The sequence below is a fragment of the Centruroides sculpturatus genome, unplaced genomic scaffold (assembly GCF_000671375.1).
Source record: "Centruroides sculpturatus isolate CEXI.00-Female unplaced genomic scaffold, Cexi_2.0 scaffold561, whole genome shotgun sequence".
In the NCBI taxonomy this organism is placed as follows: Eukaryota; Metazoa; Arthropoda; class Arachnida; order Scorpiones; family Buthidae; genus Centruroides; species Centruroides sculpturatus.
In genome coordinates, this window is record NW_019384786.1 from 180,644 (window position 1) to 200,838 (window position 20,195).

General features: G+C 30.2%; 1 protein-coding gene across 1 annotated transcript in view; it reads right to left on the reverse strand.

Moving 5' to 3' along the window:
• Window positions 1–20,195, reverse strand: part of LOC111629250 — a 111,500-nt gene that overhangs the window by 29,114 nt on the left and 62,191 nt on the right. The window contains 3 exon segments of the mRNA XM_023373133.1: window positions 2,404–2,466; window positions 8,391–8,497; window positions 10,553–10,705. Of these exon segments, the coding sequence (XP_023228901.1) occupies window positions 2,404–2,466; window positions 8,391–8,497; window positions 10,553–10,705 (323 nt within the window).

A 20,195-nucleotide genomic window follows, 5' to 3' on the forward strand; every position in this document is an offset into this window, starting at 1 on the left:
GTTTCCGGACTACTTACAGAATTTTTAGACGGGTGTAAAAATATGTTTGATTTCCCGCAAAAATGAAAAAACTGCATCTGCGTCTTGCATGCCGCTTTTTCTTAACACTTCCATTGTTACTTGATACTTCCATGATGGAAGTGTTAAGCCTTAATCCTGTCCCTCTCTCTCGTGGGGAGGAATTTCAAAAAATCCCTTCTTACTGTACATTCTCGTGATGTACCCTAACTGTGTACCAAATTTCAACTTTCAACTCCTAACCATTTGGGCTCTGCACTTATCATCATCAACCCGTCTTGATTATATATACAGATGCATATTCTAATTTATACTAATATGCTTTTTAAAACCTGAAATGTTATATATTTTTCAGATTTCAGATGTTTATTATATAAACAATTCTTAAAAACATATTCCATAATTTTTTTTTTTTTAATGTGTGTATGAGATTTGAAGATTTATTCCAAATAACTAAATATACTTAAACTATACAAAAAACAAACATAAAAAAAACAACAGCTTAAACTTAGTAAAAACTTATAAACTTAGCTGAATATATATTTTTTCCACATAATTATCTTATTGAACTTTCAACTCATTTGCTGAACTTAATTTACTCAGTTTAAGAAATTTTCTTTAATATTATAAAAAATTAAAAATAGAGAGAAATACTAAATAAGTTAGTTTCAAAACCAAGTAATCACAAATTTTTATCTTGGAAAAAAGTCAGATAAAATAAAATACTTTGAAAAAACAATAAAATAAGGAACTGATAACTATGGAAAATTGTGGTAGTTATACAGAAAAGTAAGACTATTTGTATAATATTTTAAATATGAGAAATACTTATTCTTTACTGGTATTTTAGAAATGAATTATAAAATTTAAACTAACTAGATTTTCTGCTGCATTTCTCAAACTAAATTCCAGTTATGATTTCCTGTTTAATGCTATAGCTGTTGTGTTATGTTCATTACGTTACAATTTTAAAAAATAAAACTGATTGACAGAAAAGAAATAATCATGCAAAAATTTCAGATTTTTGCATGATTATTACTTATTAACAACAAAAATTATAATTATTTTTAATTAATGAATTATGTCCTGTTTGGATTATAATCCAAAACAGGATCATACAGAACAGGATAATCCAAACAGGACATAATTCATTAATTAAATATGGTATTATTCATATAAGGTAAATATTAGTGTTGTAACGAATAGTATATTCGGCCTCAGGCCGAATATCGAATACTCGGCCAAGAGCGTGGCCGAATAGCCGAATATTCGGCCAAACTATTCGGCTCAATTAATGCACGTACGAAAATTGGCGCGCAAGCCGCATTATGGCAAGGATCCTGCTCTCCATTGGCCCGCTGTCACTACACTTCACCAATCGCATTAATTCTTGGAAGTTGTAGCGGACACACAACAGTGTCATGGAAGTATGTGATAAATGATGATATCAAATGTGGATAACAATGAAATGACCTACACGTGTAAATAATGGAAAAAGAACAAAGAAGGACAGCGAAGTGAAAATGTGAAAATAAATATGAAATTGAGTCGATAACATAATCAAACAAGTCGAGGCAGCTTATTGGCACGAAATTTGCAGCTGTCAATGCCAAACAATTGTTGTCATAGACTTCGGAAAGCTAAATACTGTACTTGTAATGAAAGTCACTTGTGTGCAAGGGAGAAAGCCTGGGGCCATTCGGGCTACCAAGCTGTCTCAAATCTGTGAAATCATAACTGTGACTTATATTGACGTCCTATCTGTCTCTTTTCTCCGTTATCACCAGGTTGAGTCACGTAATTGTTAAATGGAAACTCTACGACGGAAAAGTGACGAATCGAAAGTATCGTGAGCGCGTATTGTGATGTATGCACAGGCATACATGGATTAGAGCGATAGAGGAAAGAGAAAGGGAAGAGCAAAGACAAGAGCTTAAAAAGAAGGATAGGCAGGATCAGACCCTCAGATGTGCGAGAATTCTCCAACGATAGACGTGTACTGATCTTTGTAATTATAAATTGTGAATACATGTGACTAATATTATTTACTTTTTTATTTTGTGCATGTTAGAAGTTATAAATAAATATAAACAAACAACACTAACTCGAAAACATTAAATCTAAATACCAAAACGATTAATTTACTGTGTTTTTGTTATTTATTACTCCTGTTTTTTAGGTATTCGGTATTCAGCCGAATAGTGATTAAATATTCGGTATTCGGCCGAATAGTGAAAAATAGGCAGCATACCGAATAGTAACCGAATATTCGTTACATCACTAGTAAATATTCATTAATTAAATGATATTATATTATACTAGACTGAGGTCAACATTTTACTACTAAAAAAATGTTATTATATTAAGTGCATCATTCCAACATACCTGCTTCATTTTCTCAAAAAGTGCTCGTAAAAATGTTGAACTAGTTTTAACAGTAACTTCAACCTAAAAATAAAAATTATATAATTATATACACAGAAAATATAATTTATAAAATTTTGATTTAAGTATTTTTGTATAAGATTTCAAAATATTTTAAAATAAATTGTTATTTAAATAAAAAAAAATCTTCAAAACTACCATAAAATTTTATTTTATGATAGTCATTGGTTATTTACTCAACTTAGAGAGAGTCAAACAAATAATAGTATATAAATATGTTATAAAGCAAAATATAATAGTAATATGCTATTATTAAATTATCAGAAATACATACAGCTTTTCAATAGCTAAAAAACAATTTTGAACATATATAAGAAAGTTGATTAGGTTTCCTCTTATGTACTGGAGAATGCATTTTGTAAATACCTAGATCATTTAATCAGTTATCACCATTTGTACTGATAACTCCATCTTAATGTTATTAATCAGTTAAGTAAATAAGATCACAAATAGTGAAAATCTGATTTTATTGACTGATATTAAAAAGACAAATTAATCAATACACAGCTTGATAATTTATTATAATTATTATAATTGACTATAATAATTCTACCAATGTACAGTATAATTTAAGTAAAAGTGTCAAACAAATGATATCACCAAATTTAAATTGAGCTATAATAAGGCTAATTAATTATAAAGATATTACTTAATTTGGACTAAAGGTAAAAATGATTAAACCCATCTTGTATTAAATTTAATAATTAATAATGAATACATTTAGAATATTTTGAAAAAAGATCGATCTAGAGTGGATTCAAATCTGCAACCCCTGTTTACCATGCAGATATGTTTCCAATTGTTTTTTTCCTGGACCTTCATCTGATCCTCATTTCCAGACTAAATTTAGAAGATATAATCATATGGGTCACTTCATGATTGATTACCCACATTATAGCTCAATTAAAATTCTGTAATATCATTTGTTTATTAGTGGTGTCATGATTTGGTTTTATATATTATGATATGAAATGCTATACAATAGTTTAAATTGTAGACAAGTCCTAACTTATCATTTTGTTTAACATTAACATTGTTTCATTGTCATTGAGAAAAAAATACAATTACTATACATTTGTAGTCATTTACAATCATTATTATTGAATTTCCTTTATGAACAGTCAAATTGATTCTGAGGTGAAAATAAACACTTACTTTGTGTTTGCAACCTCTGACATGTATAATATTAATCAAATTAAATCTTGTTTATATAATTTAACCTACAGTAAAACTGATTTCATTATTCATAAGTTATTTTGCTTAACGTCAATTTCCAAGAACCTATCAACAACATTAACCCTTTAGTATTCCTGCCACTGAAGGAGCACCTCTATAACAAATTAAGTAACATCTTATTGTACTGTGAACAAATTATTAAACAATAATTTTAAAGCACTGATTAAGACTATAACAATTGCACATTATAAACCATATTTTGAGGCTGATAGCAAAACAAGACAACTAACCTTATGATGATATGTATTGTAATCACAGTTAATAGTGTTTTAACTAATTTTTTGGGACATGATAATTCTGATAACTTTAAATGACTGATAACAATATTCATGAATACAAATAAGTTAGTTCTATTGTATTATTCAACCAAAATTTCATGTACTCAATAGATAATAGTTTGTTATTAGGCATTAATGAGCAAACACACTTTATAACAACAACAAATTTAAAATTTCACAGCTTATTTTAAAAGAAAATGACAAAAGTGCTTTAAAAAATTAATAAAGATAATGTTGACTGAAACTGTAAGAAAAGTAAACAACTTACAGCAAAGTTTTCTATTTCAGTAAAAAATAAAAACATAAAATAAAAAGTATAAATAGCTTAAAAACAATGAAAATAAGCAAAATAAAAAAATATATTCAAAATCAATAACAGTACTAATTACTCAATTGTAAATCCGTCTCTGTAATAATAAAATAAAAAAAACACTTTGGTAGACATATCTCAGCAATTTCAGGTTAACAAATTGTTTTTTTATTTACAATTGAACTATATAAGCATTTTGGGTTGGTATAATGTACTCTTAACCCCTCCTCAGTGATTTCATCATGTAAATTACAAAATTTTTGTTTAAAATAGGGGTGGGAGGGCAAACCTTCCTTATCCCTAACAATCAAAAATTTTGTAATTTGCATAATGATTACAGAGACGGATTTACATTGAAATATACCATACAACAAGCCAATTATATATTAAGTACTAATTATTTTTTACAATAAGCCTTTACTTTTGCCAATTAACTGCTATTAGCATGTGAAATGTGACCTAAGTATTATGCAAAAAGGGTTATGAGAGTTAGCATATTTTCACCATTTTGGAATTTTTTAAAATCAAATTACAAATGTATTTCAAAAAAAAAAAAATGTTTACTAAATTCTTATAATTAAGATGGCAACAAAACCAAAAATGATTAAATACTTTTTAACTCAAACTATTATTTTTAGTTATGTTAACAAAAGATTATGAATTATTAACTACAGTAGAACCTCGAGTATCCGGACCTCTATTATCCGGATTGTTCAAAATAAACAAAAACTTCACGAATTTGCTGATTTGCACTTCGCGAATTATGATACTGTTTATGTACGTGATGGAATAAATAACTTTTTTTGTTTCAACAATGTCTCACCCAGCACAGTGGTCATAAACTCTTAAATATATTTTGCTTCATAATAAAAATATAACTTGACATACATATTTATAAATAATTTATATTCAAATTACATCATTTCTATGACCAAGGGTGGCGTATGGGCGACATGGGCCACCACCTATGCTTCGCAGTCCGAAGGGACTCAGGCCTCGAAGGTTTATGCATTACTTAAAAGCCGCAAACGCGACAAAAAAGTTAGTCGTCATAAAACGATAAATAGTTTGTCAAATTTTTATTCATAAAAATGCAGTTTCAACTGCTTTTTATTTTATAAAATCTGTCTTCTTGCGCCACCAGAGGGCCTTTTAAACAATAGGTAGTCTGTTAGCGTTGGTCAGTAGTAGTCCAAATTCAATACGAACGTTTGTTTCTTGAAAATTTGATCACGATTTAAATACAGTATTTACTTTTAATATTACCGATATGTCATCGAAAAGAAAACGTGTTGTATTATCATTAAAAGACAAATTAAAGTATTTGTTTCGATTATCCGGATTTTTCCTTATCCGGACTACCTTCATCCCCAATTAGTCCGGATAATTGAGGTTGTACTGTATATATAAAAATAAATAAAAAGAATTGATAAAATTATTTATGGTAATGAAAATGATCTAGCAGCTTCAGTCATTGATGATATTCAATAGTACAATCAAAATGAATTCACAAAAATCTTTTATTTTTGTATCACATTTCTGATACTTTTAAATAAACAAAAAATTTATTATTCAATATAATATACAAATTTTTTGAATGTACATTTTTTAAAAATAAAACTTAAATAATTTTCATTTAATATTCAATCTCTTAGAAATTCACTTGCATCAAGTCAGTACAGTGCTGTATCTAGGCAGGTGCAACAGGTGCACCCGCACAGGGACCACTTGAAAAGGGAACCAAAACACACGTACAGTAGTACCTCAGGATACAAATTTAATCCATTCCTAAACTGAGATTGTATCATGAATATGCCGCAAGTGAATCATTTTTCCCCCGTACGATTACATGTAAAACCAAATAATCCATTCCAATACAAAAAACACACTCAAATTAAAGCTAAGTAGTAAACATTGAAAAAAAATTTTAGTAAGGAAAATACTGAAAAATGCATTTTGTAGTTGTAAATATAAAAATAATAGAATAATAATTGATGAAAAAATGTATTTTTATTTGCACTTTACCTTTGAGGATAGACGACAGTGGAGGTGTAAACTGGTGGCAGAGGGGAAGGAGAAGGGAAATGATACTAAAACTTAACTTACATAACATAATGTAACAATAACTTAAAAATAACTGAACACTAATTTTTTTATCTTTTCTGTTTTATATATTTTTTAAAATTTTTTATTCACTGCTTTTTGCCGTCTTTCCTTTACTTCCACCAGCACTTTCACTGGATAGAGGTTGCTTGGTAAAATATCTATCCAAAGAGGTTTGGCTTTGCCTACTTTTTAAAATGTTTCTAAAATGAGTTAGGCAAATGTCATTAAACTGAGCAGCAATATGGCCAGTGTGAACCTTTTCAGGATGTTTCTTTACAATAAAATCAGTCACTTTCTGATAATACCTCAAGATTTCCTTTATCAAGTGAGATCCTTCCACGACAAAGCAAACATGAAGACTGAGACCAATGAACAGAAGAAACACGTGATCATGGCAGTGGCGTTGCAAACTAATGTAACATCGTATGGTGAGTTTTTGTTCGTACTGTGGAGCAAAAATATGTTTGAATTTCATGTCATATCCTGAAAATTTCGTATGATGAAGCATTCGTATCCTGAGGTACTACTGTATTTGTTTTATTATTTTCCCAAACCTAATTAATTAAGGGGTCTAAATGCAAATTCTTGCACAGGGCACAGGAATGGCTAGTTACGGCACTGAGTCAGTATGTCAAATTTTGCTGAGAAATTAATAATTGCAATGATTGAAAACACAGTTCATCTTAATAAAAACCAAATTATCTTACAAGTAATTTAACAAAAGGAATCAAATTAGTTGCAATGAAAACAGTAAAAAATCTCATGTACTACAAGTGCTTCATGAAAACTAATGTAAATGAGCAATTATTTATTGTGACATCATCAATGCAGGCTGCAATTTTTAATAATAATTTTAATTTATTTAACTTAAAATATATGCTCTCTACCTCAAATTAGTAGTGACTTGCCTCTGTACATCATACTTTTCCTTTAACAATAAAGTTGTACATGTCATCTATCTAATACCTTTCAGGGGAAAATTTTTGAATTGAAACATGACTTCTGGTTTGCATCTGAAGTTCATATATAGTTAATCAGAGCCTCCTGCTTCTAAGGTTTCCATACCTGGTCATGTCTTTCATCTATCTAACTCTGTTCTTGAGATTAAGGAAAGACAGACAGATGGACAACAGTGGAAATTTATAGGTTTACAATTTTTTCAAATTGCAGCCCAATAAAATGTACAAGTATAATTTCGATTTTCTATTATCTGTGACAACTGCATTTTATTGTTTATGTTGTAGAATAGTTTTTATGTTTAGAATATGATTTGGATTCTTTTATTCTCTGTTTATGAATGTAACACTAACACTGTTTTAGTTTATTTAATTTAGTAAGTTGTCTTTTTTGTTTCAAAATCATTATATTTTGGTATTATCCTATAAGATATTTTTCTTTTTAACTTACACATACTTTATGTAACTACTAGTATTGTCAATGAAATAAATTTAAAATTATTTTTAACATATTCTCAAAATTTTTTACATATTTATTTAATATATTCTATAAATGCATTTTTCAAATTTTAGATTTTTTTTTTCTATTCAATTTCTCTAAATCTTTTCCAATGGACTGCTATATGAAATAATCCAAATTTTTACAGCAATTCATTTCATACTTAAATAAAAATTCACTATCTTTATCCCAAGCTTATCATATTGCTGCTATGAGATCATTTCTATTATCTTAAACTCATTATGTCAACATACTGCCATGGCTCTTTTAGATGATAATCAAAGTGTTAAGAATATGATGAAAACAAACAAATTTATTATTTTGTGAAATTTAGTAATTATATCAATCAATTTTCAATGAAACATTTAAATGCCAATGAGGAATTGCCTCCTGTACATCATACTTTTCCTTTAACAATAGAGTCAAACAATTTTAAAATTATGATAAAATGAATCATTTAAGAACTAAAATTAAGCAAACATTTCAAAACATATTCAAATCATAAAATAAATTTATATATTAAAAAGTTTACATTAGCTTACTTGATATGCAGCATTCAAAATTTGTTTCAATGCATTACTTGCTTGTACTGATTCACCACTTTCTTTACAAACTTTCTCTAAACTTCCAAGACATCTTTCTAAAGTACCTGAAATAATTTATCTTAAATTCAAAAACAAACCAGTAAAGATCTACATTAAAGATAATTATAATTTCATTATTCGTAATTTATAGAATAACTTTTTATTGTAGAAAATTGCTATCAATTCATTTAATTTATGATAGTTTGCATTACATGCACTGTCAAGCTGAAAGAATGCGTAAAAGAATAGAAAAAATATATAAATATTTAACGTCTCAAATGATAAAGAAAAAATTAAGAAAATTAAAATATTTCTAGTTATAGTAATCATTTTAAAAAATGACTTATTTTGAGCAAAATTTTGTTTAGTTGTAGACAAAATATTTATCATTTCGATAAACTGCATTATATATATCAAATGTCAAAACAACATTAAGAATGAATACCTGTTAGTGACATTATTATTCACAAATCAAAACAAAATATCATCATAAGCAGAATAAAACTAAAGAATATCAACCATTTTGAATTTACAACTAATTTCTCAAAACTAATCTTTAATTACATTACACAACTTTCAATTCTTTTCCAAATCAGTTCAAGTAGTTAAAATTCATTTTAAGAATATTCATGTTTCCTCTCTATGTTTATTATTTAATATATAATAGTGTATGAAATGAACAAACTAGCAAAACATTTAAATCTGCAAAGACACTTGGAAGAAATATTCTTGTTAATTTCATTCTGTTACGATTTCAGAAAGATTCATTGCTTATGCTGTTTTCATATCTTCATTTTTCTAATTTTTAATTTAAAATTCAATTTTTCCCATTTGACTTCATTTCTTACCAAAGATTTCTTTAACCCATGATAAAATAAGCAGGATGATAACTTTGGCTATTAGTAAAATTCAGTCTTTGAAATTCCAGCAAGAGGTTTTTATTAAAATAATTCCTTAATTTAATTTAAAAATGAATACCTTATGTATTCATTTTTCAAAAGTATATAAAATAACTTATTTTATATTCTTTAAAATGCCTTAAAAACTTATATTTTGAAATAAAAATGTATTATATTCAAGAGAGCACAGAAATAGTGCTGTGGAATATAAGAATGGTAAAACTGTAGTGCTCTACAGCACTAGTCCACACATTGAGAGTAGACATTAGTCATCAGATCAGCTCAGGTCCATTCTTTTGTAGCATAGACTATGGTATATGATGCTCAATTATTCAAATATTTTATCTAAAACACAAAAACACACTAAAAATAATTATTTTTAAAGATTTTAATCATTAACCAAAAACTGTGATATAAACTTTAATTTCTTGATAAAGGTTTTTTCTTTTATTAATAACGAATATATTCAATAATGCTAACTATGACAAGTTTAAATATTTCTTAAATAAAAACACAAAAATGGACAATCAATCATTAAAAACATCCAGAAAAATGACAGCAAAAAAAAAAAAAAAAAAAAAAAAAAGGTTTAAATTGTGGACTGAATTCATATTTTTAGTATTCTACAGGAATATTTAATACTTCCCTAGAATCAAGGTAATTTGGGTCCTATTTTATTATTTTTTTCAATCTTCTTTCTTTGAATATTNTACTATTTTTGAAATGCAGCATTATTTATGCAATAATACTGCATTTCTTTAGAAGGTTTTTGGAGAAAGACTAATTAGATAAATTTATGATCTATTCCTAAAATTTCATCTAATGATTTTCATTATTCTCAATTCAAATAAATTGAAAAGGAGACCAATTTTATGTATTGAAATGCTTTCAAAAAAAAATCAAACCTTTTGATATCATTAAAAGAAATCAGTACTTTTAGGAAAATATGTATATAAATATGATTGTGTATGAAGCAACAAGAAAATTATTTTAAAATAACTCAAGATTTAATTTATTTCTAATAATTTATTTTTCATTATTCCTGGAACTTTTAGAATCTAACTTACAAAATGGTATTCTCACTTTTATAAAATGAATGAGTAGGTTTATATATTTTTCTATATAAAAAAGTTAATTATTTTGTATAATAAAAATTTCAATATTTAATTTTTACTAATTCTAATTTTAAAAATATGCAATATAAATAGTAACACATTTTACCAATGAAACTTTCTCGAAGATAATCAACTGATCCAATTAATTTTCCAGCAACAGCACTGTTAAGTGTTCCAAGAACTAAATCTTGTATTTCTGTAGTGCATACATGAAGATCTCTCGTTGAAATTGGCTCACTTTGTCCAGAGAGCTGCACACCTATTTATAAATTTTATACATATATTAATATTATTATTAAATAAAATATAATGAATGAATATATATATAAATTACTATGTACTGTACTGTACATGAAGATTCATTATTCTTACTAAATAATTATTTCTGAATCAAAAATCAAACCTAAACTATGACAAAGGATCAACAAAACTAATTGAAAGATAAAATAGAAAATACCAATGATTCAGATTGCAAAAAGATCAAGCCTTGCAAAATCCCAAGTGATCAAAAGACATTAATATTTACTTAGCTACAGATAAATTATATTTCTGAGACCAAATAAATGAATATAAATTAGAAACGAATTGGAACAAGACAAAAAGAACAATAATTTCAATGTTTAGTCACCAGTAGTAATTCTAATCTCATATGTATATTTATGGTGTATACACTATAAATGTAAGAATCATTTAATATCACAAATGTAACCAAAGTACAACATTGAACCTAAGAAATAAATTGAAACTTAACCAAGAACTGTATTGCCTGAGTTACAAACTCTAATATAACTTACCTTCATTACATTTATATTTATCTGATTCTGATTCTACTAAATATACACACACTTATTTAAAAGAAATTTCTTACTGCATGTCAGTAAATCCTATGATCTAGTGTTGCATAAAGTTTTGTATGTTCAATTTCAAATACAATTAAACAATGTTATGTCATATTTGTAAATACATAAGAGTCATCACTCAATTAGATTCACATGTTAAACTAATCATTCTCATATACATAATCTAATATTCCTGAAATGCATATTCAGGTTATCTCAGCATCCTGAAAATATAGCACTGTTCTCTACTGGAATGAGAATTCTGTAACCCTACATGCACAAGGGTTGGTCAAAAAGTTTGCAGAAAATACCTTAAAAATTGCTGCTTTATAATAGTGTTTCACCTATGTGTCAGTAGAAGTCTCTGAAACTCATATGCAAGATGGCAACCTATTTCAGCATCAAAGTGACATGCAATCATTTTACAAGTGCATCAATTCAGCCAATTTTACCTTCCTTAAGTGAATGTAACAAGAGTTGCAATTTTGGTGGTGGATGGTCTCAAAACTTTCCAACAAGCACTTTATGAGTGAGTCCAATCCCAGACTACTGCATATGACTGGTATCAGCACTTTTGATCTGGGTGATTCAACCTTGATGACAATGAATGTGAAGGGCGTCCAAGAGTTGTGATAATTCCAGAAAAGATTGATGTTGCCAAGGCCCTGCTTGAAGAAGACCGACAGATAAGTACCAAAGAGGTAGAATGCATTCTACCTCTTTCTGTAACCTCAACATCTCTCACAGATCAGTCATTACCATCTTGCATGAATACTTGCATATGAGGAAGCTGTGTGCATGTTGGGTACCTCATCAGATGAAGTTGAACTACATGAATTTTTCAAGTTCATGCTAGAAAAATTTAGTGACAGAATGTTAGAAATAGTCACCAACATATGGGCAGATGATAAAACCTGGATTTACTATTATGACCCTGAAATTAAAAACTAGAACAAGCAGTGGGTAGCTGAAAACAAGGATATCACCATCAAGTTTCTCTGAGAGTGCAGCATTGGAAAAGTCATAATCACAGTTTTTCTTTCTGCCATTGCAACATTCTTCCACCTGTCATCCTGGAACAAGATGTTACAGTGACCAGAGAATGGTACTCTTCTGTTTACTTGTGAAAAGTGCTTCACAATCAAACAAAGTGCATTAAAAATCATAAAAGCCACATTTTGGAAAAGCATTATTATTTATTTCCAATGCTTATTTCAGGCAGCCAAAATATTAACACACAAATGATTTTGTTCTGATTTGGAACATCTTCAGCTTCAAAAATCAATGGTTAGAATGACATAAACTATATTTAAATTTAACTCAAGATCAAATGTATCAAATATTTTAAGAAAACTTAAAAACAACATGCACAGGATGTATATATAGCAGTGAATAAACAAACATTTTCAGTTCTTTTTAGTGTAAACAAACACAAATCATATGATGTAATTACTTTAAATTGGCACTTGTAAGGTTAAACAAATTTTCTATTTTTGCATCCATAGTTGCAACAACTCATTGGCACATTTTCTGCATTGTATAAAATAAAAGCATTACTAATAAGAAATTAAGTTAAAAACAGCATGGATGCCTACTAAACTTTTCTGAAAGTTTTTGCTAATTAAAGTAAGTATCAAGATCCATTCTTACTATCAAAACCAAAAATTAATTCTATTAAATGCTTCAATTTGAATTCTTTTGAACATACTGACTTGAGACCATTCTCAAATTTCTTTCATTGTATTTTATGCAGTTTTCTAAAAGCTTTCATTTTACAAATTCAAACCATTCAATTCTGCAGAACCCAAACAATACCAATTATATCACACAATTTTGTACCTGTGTAAGAAAAATTCTCCAAAACAATAATTTTAAAGGACAGTTAATTAAACACAAACACTGAACCAATTTACGGTGTGGAACGATCGATTAAACATAAAAAACAAATGTTTTTGAACCCCTTCTGGGCTCTTCATCAGGTTTTAGCTCGTAAATTCGATTGACGAATGTTGTTCCAATAATTTTGTTCCTGCGATTGAATAGTTCTTTTAAAATTCTATGTCGAGCATGCCGTTCGAATTTAACGAATGTCGTTAACGGAAGCCATTAACGAGTGATGTTCAAATAAAATCGTTCTTGAGTTCGACCAGTGCTATAAAATTATCTGATGCGCATGCGTGACATGTCTGCCTTCTCAGTTATAACGAGCGGTTAAAGCGTGCTATGTATCAACTCTTGCCAGGCCAACGACAAAAGCATCTCCTCTTTATAATTTATGCACGTGGTTTCAATAGAGGATTTAAAGATGTGCATTGCCTCTAACCATTTGAGATGATCATTGGGAGGTGCACCGAGGAGGAGATTGGCCCTAGTAAAGTCAGCAACTATGCCCGGGTCTGTTGCGTATGTTGTGAGGGCCGTGCTTGTTCTTCCGTGACGAATGTCTGCCTGATGTTCCTGCATTCTGACACCTATGGATCTTTTAGTAGAGCCTATATATACTAAGTCCTTATTGAATCTATTAACTCTCAAAAGGACACTATAGACTTCCGGTCTTCTGTTGGGGTTAGGAGGGTCCTTCCCATTCGTTAAGATGTTAAAAATAGTAGGACACCTCCTGTAAGCAATACTTATTTGGCGCTTCTTGGCGATCCTATCGTATATAGCTCTTACATATGGGTTAAAGGTGATGGGTATCCGTTCCATGTCTTACGGATCTTCCGATCTCTCATTGTGCCAGTCAACCAACCTTTCGTTAACTGCATACATCCGGCTATAATTCTTTATCATCTTACGTATGGCTTTGCGATAACCATGTTCCGCGGATACTCGCATTATATACGCTAGCTCTTTATCATGAGCCTGTATGTTAGAAGAATGTGTGAAGGCTCTTCTGATTAAGGCTTTTTATGCCGCAGTCTTGTAGGGTACCGGATCGCAAGATCCTACCGGGATGTACGAAGACTTAGAGCCTGGTTTATGATACACCGCAGTGTGGATGCCATCTTTCTCTAACCTAATACTTATATCCAGGAAATGGACCTCGGTGGTGTCAGATTGTTCCAATTCAAGCGTCAACCCATACGGGTTATTATTAAAAGTGTCTACTAAGGTTGTTATGTCAGGCACATTTTCCCAAAAAATAATGATGTTGTCAATATATCTCCTATATAATTTGATGTTATGGAGGAATTGTGGGAAGATGTTGTTCTCCAACTGACAGACAGCCATTTCACATAGGTCCCCTGAAACCGGGCTGCCCATGGGGACCCCTCTGCCTTGTGTGTAGACCTCACCATTGAATTGGAACACAGAATTATAACATATCAAATGCGCCAGTTCAAGTACTTGGTTGTGTAACGTATTATCCCCGACAATACGAAACAAAATGTCCCTTAGTGCACAGAAAGTGGGAGGGAGCTCAATGGATGGGTATAGGGACTTAAAGTCCAAAACTGTTACGTACCGGTAGGATGTGATCTCTTTCAATTGCGTTAGGAGCTCCACCGGGCTAGCGATATTGTACTGGTAGCCCTCCAATTGTGGAGCGAGAAGAGTATGTACTGCTTTCTCCAACTTCTGTGTAGGTGCTCTTGCCTTGTCCACGACTGGGCGGAGTTGTTGGCCCGGTTTATGCGTTTTTGCGAAGGCAAACAATTTAGGGACATCTGGGGAGTCAACCATTAAGCTACCAAGTGTCAAGCGTTTAGTGAGACCGGAACCGGCGAACCATTTCACTCTGGAATGCAGCCTATCTATACAACCCTCGTCAGTCCTATCGCAATGGGTAAGTGTTAAGTATTTGTGTAGGCCTCTTTCATAGGTGTCACGCTTCATGAGAGCCATGGATTTAGTTTTGTCAGCCCTGACAAGAGTGATGTTGTTAAGTTTCATCCAACGTAAAGTGCGTTGTAGCTTGTCTCTTAGATCCGCTATCTCAGATGACTCCTTGGAATTCTTGATTATAGTGTGGGATAACTTAAACCTACCGAGTTTTGTGGTGAAACAAGATCTCAGGTCAACCAGTCAAGGTCAGCATGTCGCAATCAGAGAGATGTTGGGAATAACATGGGACAGGTGAATAGGTTTTTTCAAAGATTCATTTGTCAAAATTCGATTTCTCATTTCAAACTTCCCAATGCATGCATTTGTCAAAATTTGATTTCACAACGTTTGCAGTTCCAACTTTCCAACAAGCAACACATGCGCAAATCTCGCACTATTGTCTGTTTGTAAAGTGTGTTGCCATTTTGAATTTTATTTTGACTATTCTCAGTCGAGTAATTACAAGTCTGGTTTTTTTTATACGCACATGATTTGGGCACTTAATACTATATGCCAAATTGCAACACTCCTGACATGTATTCCTTCATACCCAGCAGGCAGTATGATTTTATAAACAAGACAGTCTTGTCAATAAATGAGAAAATAATGAGATTTCTGACCAAATTCTTCAATAGTATAATAGCTACAGATAAAATACCAGAATAATGGAGACTGGAAATTATCATCATTCCAATCTATAAAAAAGGGACATGAAAAATTGCAATAATTATAGACAACATAGTACACTCCTTAGTTATACCCATAAAATTATTATAATTCTGCAAATAGGAATTCAAAACATCTAAATGTTTCTGATAGGAAAACAGGCTGATTTTATATATATTAATATATAAAAAAACATTCAACAGTATACCATATATTCACACTTCAAAGAACTGATGAGTTATATTAGGCACACAACAAAAATTTATAAAAATACTCCCCTATTTTTGAACAGGATAGGTTCCAGAGGTTTTGTTGTAAATCAAAAACACCTAGAACATACAGTACATTTGTACACAAAATAATCATGTAATGTTAGCATTTGATCGTTCAACGTACTTAATAGAATCCATTACACTCATTTACCCAATCACTATTCCTTAGCAGAAGATGTTTCACACACAGTATTTTTTACCTAACACATTTGGTTTTATAATGTCAAGTTTAGTTTCTATGGAAATAGAGAAACACTTCTTATATTATTTACTTTCACTGTTAGATTTATCATTATGTTTTGGACACATTTTTGAAACATTAACTGTAAAAGTTTATAAAAATTGCAAGCAATATGGCTAAACACCATTACTCCAACATTACCAACTTTTCAAACCACCTCACAAGTGGTGATGGAATCTCAGAACTGACATGAAAATGAAAAATGATGATATATAAGAGAAATAAATCCAAATTAGTTATTTATTAAAAATTTATTCTTAATATAGTAAGTTGCTGTATAATAATATAGTATTTATTATGACTGACTTCGATGACACCCTAAGAGTGTCAGAACTTCATAATCTGTGCAAAATTTAAATTTTAGACATCCAGTCAAATTGTTCTTAAGTCTGAAAGTTCATACGTAAGGAAGCTTCTATATTTTTATTTTATTGACTTTAAACATAATTTGATTACATAAGTAAAATAAATCTTAAGATTCTAAAGCAAACCCCATTTGGCACTGCAACCCTTATTTACTATTGGTCCCAGAAGACAGTAATGCCTTGTTGTTTAGCATAAGTGGCAAGGACTGTACTGTCAACTGTTTTGTTTACTGAAAGCTTATGCTCATTGATTCTTTTCTTCAAATTCCTCAACGTTGCACCTATATATACTAAGTTAGATTTGAATCTATGGTCTCTTAGCAGTATTGAGATTAAAACAACCACTTCACACCTAAGTGATAATTCCAGCAAATGAACAATAAAAATTTTAATGTTCAAATGTTTTCGGCCGAGTATATTCCTGTGTGTTCTTCTGTACCCTGTGGGCACAGAAGAGCACGCAGTGTATTAACTATAGAGATGCCGACGGCTTTCGTCCGGTTGGACATCTTTTTGTGATGACTTGACATAGTTCTATATAAAAAGCTTAATCAAGCTTAGGATGATCCTTGGTAGATATTTTATTATTATTTATTAAACACACAGAAATTTGTATATATCACTTTCTTCATAACATGTTATCTTTTAATTTTTTACATAACCATTTATTTGAAATTCGTATGCGTAATTTTTTGAATTTCCCGTTTCGAATTAGAGAAATAACTGATGATGAACACTTAATGCGTTTGAAAACGTTTTTATGCTATTAAAGAATTATGCTGGATACTTGAATGGTTTTTATTTTTATTGAATTTATTCTCCAGTAAGCAAGTATACATTTATTTATCCTTTTCTTTTCCTTTTTGTAATCTGGCCAATCATGACCCACGAATAGTAAAGCTCGTCATGTGACAGGAAAGGGTTGAAGACAGAAGGAAGAATTACAGGAAAGAAGAAGGAATTCCTATTCTATACACAACTATATACAAAAATAAACATGGCAGACATCCACAAAGAAAAATAAATAATATTAAGTGGATAGGAAAATAACAATACTGGAGCTAAAATATTCTATCATAAATAAAATCAGAAATAAAATCCACAAAAAGACAATTGCAATTGTATGGAAGGATGATGCTCCTAAGATTTCCATTATCTGCACTATATGACAGTATGCCTGGATGAGCAAAAAGAAAAGGAGGAAGACCCAGGATTACATAAATACACAGTAAAGAAAAATTCTGGACTCCAAACCTACAGACAAGTCAACTTACCATCAAAAAAGAAAGATACTTTTTAAAAGTTTGAGGTGTAGTAATTCTAATATACCTGAATATATGGAGTGTGTAAAATGGGCAATAATGAAGACTTAACAAATACCAGACTAACGTAGCAAAAACACAAGGATCGTTTAATCTAACAATAAGAGAATATGATGGCTGCATACATATTTTATAAGACTATGAAAACAACCAACAACAGGAACACATCAATTATCGATTCACGTACATGATAAACTCGTGTCAGTATTATGATATATACATATATGCACACATATATACATTTGAAACATTTAAGCACTATTTAAGCAATAATTTTTAACGATATAGTAGCCACGATTATTATTTTTAAAAATTTACATTAGGCTTAACATCGATGAAAATTCAACGCAAAGCAACACACAATGGAGAAAAATTTCAACATGGGATAGGTTAATATATTTTTTCATATATAAGTGGCGTGCCGTCATTAGAAGCGTTGGAAGCGCCGCTTCCCTCGTATTCTCTAAAAAATAAATAAATATTAATTTTAATTATATGAAAATAATCGCACAATATTTTATTATAACCGCATTATGTATCTTATTACAAATTTCTATACTACACGTGGAAAAAAAAATTGCTATTGTATATTAGAATATTAGTGGCGGAGTGGAATCTCCTGTATTTTCAGATTACGAAAAGCCAGATTTGCGCATGCGCTTTACAGAGCACCAACCTCACCCGGTTTAGCCGGTGGAAGCCTACGACCTTGGGTGAAAGCTGCACACATATAAAGATTCTAATTCTATCAAGGACCGGTTCTGGGCTGTTAGCCGCCTGCCCACTAGATATTTCCATTACGTGAATAACGAGTAGATTTATAACTTAACCCAACAGATAAGAATTTACTGGTATGTTTTTACGATAATTCCGTATAGTCGACAGGAGTTAAAAAATCCATTAAAATATTTGATATATTTATTCCGCTCTCCGATTTTATATTACTCACGGATTTCGATGTTAAACCAGTGATATTACGATTTTGTATATGCCATCTTTAAGGGGATGTAGAAAAAAACGTGTACAATTCTACCAAAGTAACAGTTAAAACGTGTACAATTCTGTCAATTCAGAAAAAAACGTGTACAATTCTGTTACCAAAGTAACAGTTAAAAAATTAACTGTTACTTTGGTAGCATCATTTACAACTAAATTTAATGAATGAGAGAGATGCGCGGGGTACAGAAAAGGCTCTAGAATTTATTTTCCTTAAATTTACGATTTATGTATCCGTTGTCGTAAAAATTTGTCTTTCCACTTTTTTCCCGAGACTACAAAATATTATTCGAGTACAAAGTAACTGGTTTCGACTTATTTCTACTTAAGAAGTAGTTAAATAATTAAGCAATTAGGGAATTGGGGACGTAAACAAAACCCTGAAGAAAGAGCTGGAATTTTACTTAAACAAAAGCCTAACCGGACCAATATCTAGCCGAGTACAGTGGGACTGATTTCTTCGTAATATTAGATGTAATAAAGACAGAAATTTTTCCAGTTCAATGAAAGTGAGTAAAAGTTGTAAATTTTGGAAATGACTTTTAAGTTTAACAAATTTAGATTTTTACAGCTATGATGAGAAACGTTTAAAATTTACAACCCTGTCGCGTCCTTTGAGATATACTAGTGATGAGACAAAAGAGACAGTAACCGGTATCGGCACCCTCGGGATTTGGCAAGCATGCACCGCACCGCACACCTACCAAGACAGTCTCTGATTCCATCCACGAGCCACTGGTAGGGAGCAATTTTAACTAGGTGGATTGTTTTAATATTTAAAAAGTAAAGACTATTTTATGTTATTTTTATGTACTTTTCTTCACAAAACTATATTTATAATTTTCTTTAAAAGTATATTCATACAATTGAATATTTTGTACCAGGTATGTATAATTGTATATCATCACACATTTTATTTTAACAAGTAAGTTTTTATAATTTTATTTTTAATTTTAGCCCTTATATTATAGCTAGCAATTTAGAATGTAATTGTGATATCGAAAATTTATTTCAAAAAGTTTTGGCTCGAGACCATATAATGAAAAAGAAAAAATTTGTTCGACATTTTCATGATAAAATTTATGAAGATATAAAATGGCTTTGTGGATGCATAAAAATGCAAAATTTGTTTTGTTGGCCTTGCCTACTATTTTCAAATAAAATTAGTGTGTAGAATGAGATTGGCTTTGACGATTTAAATAATTTGAGTAAAGCTGGCAAAA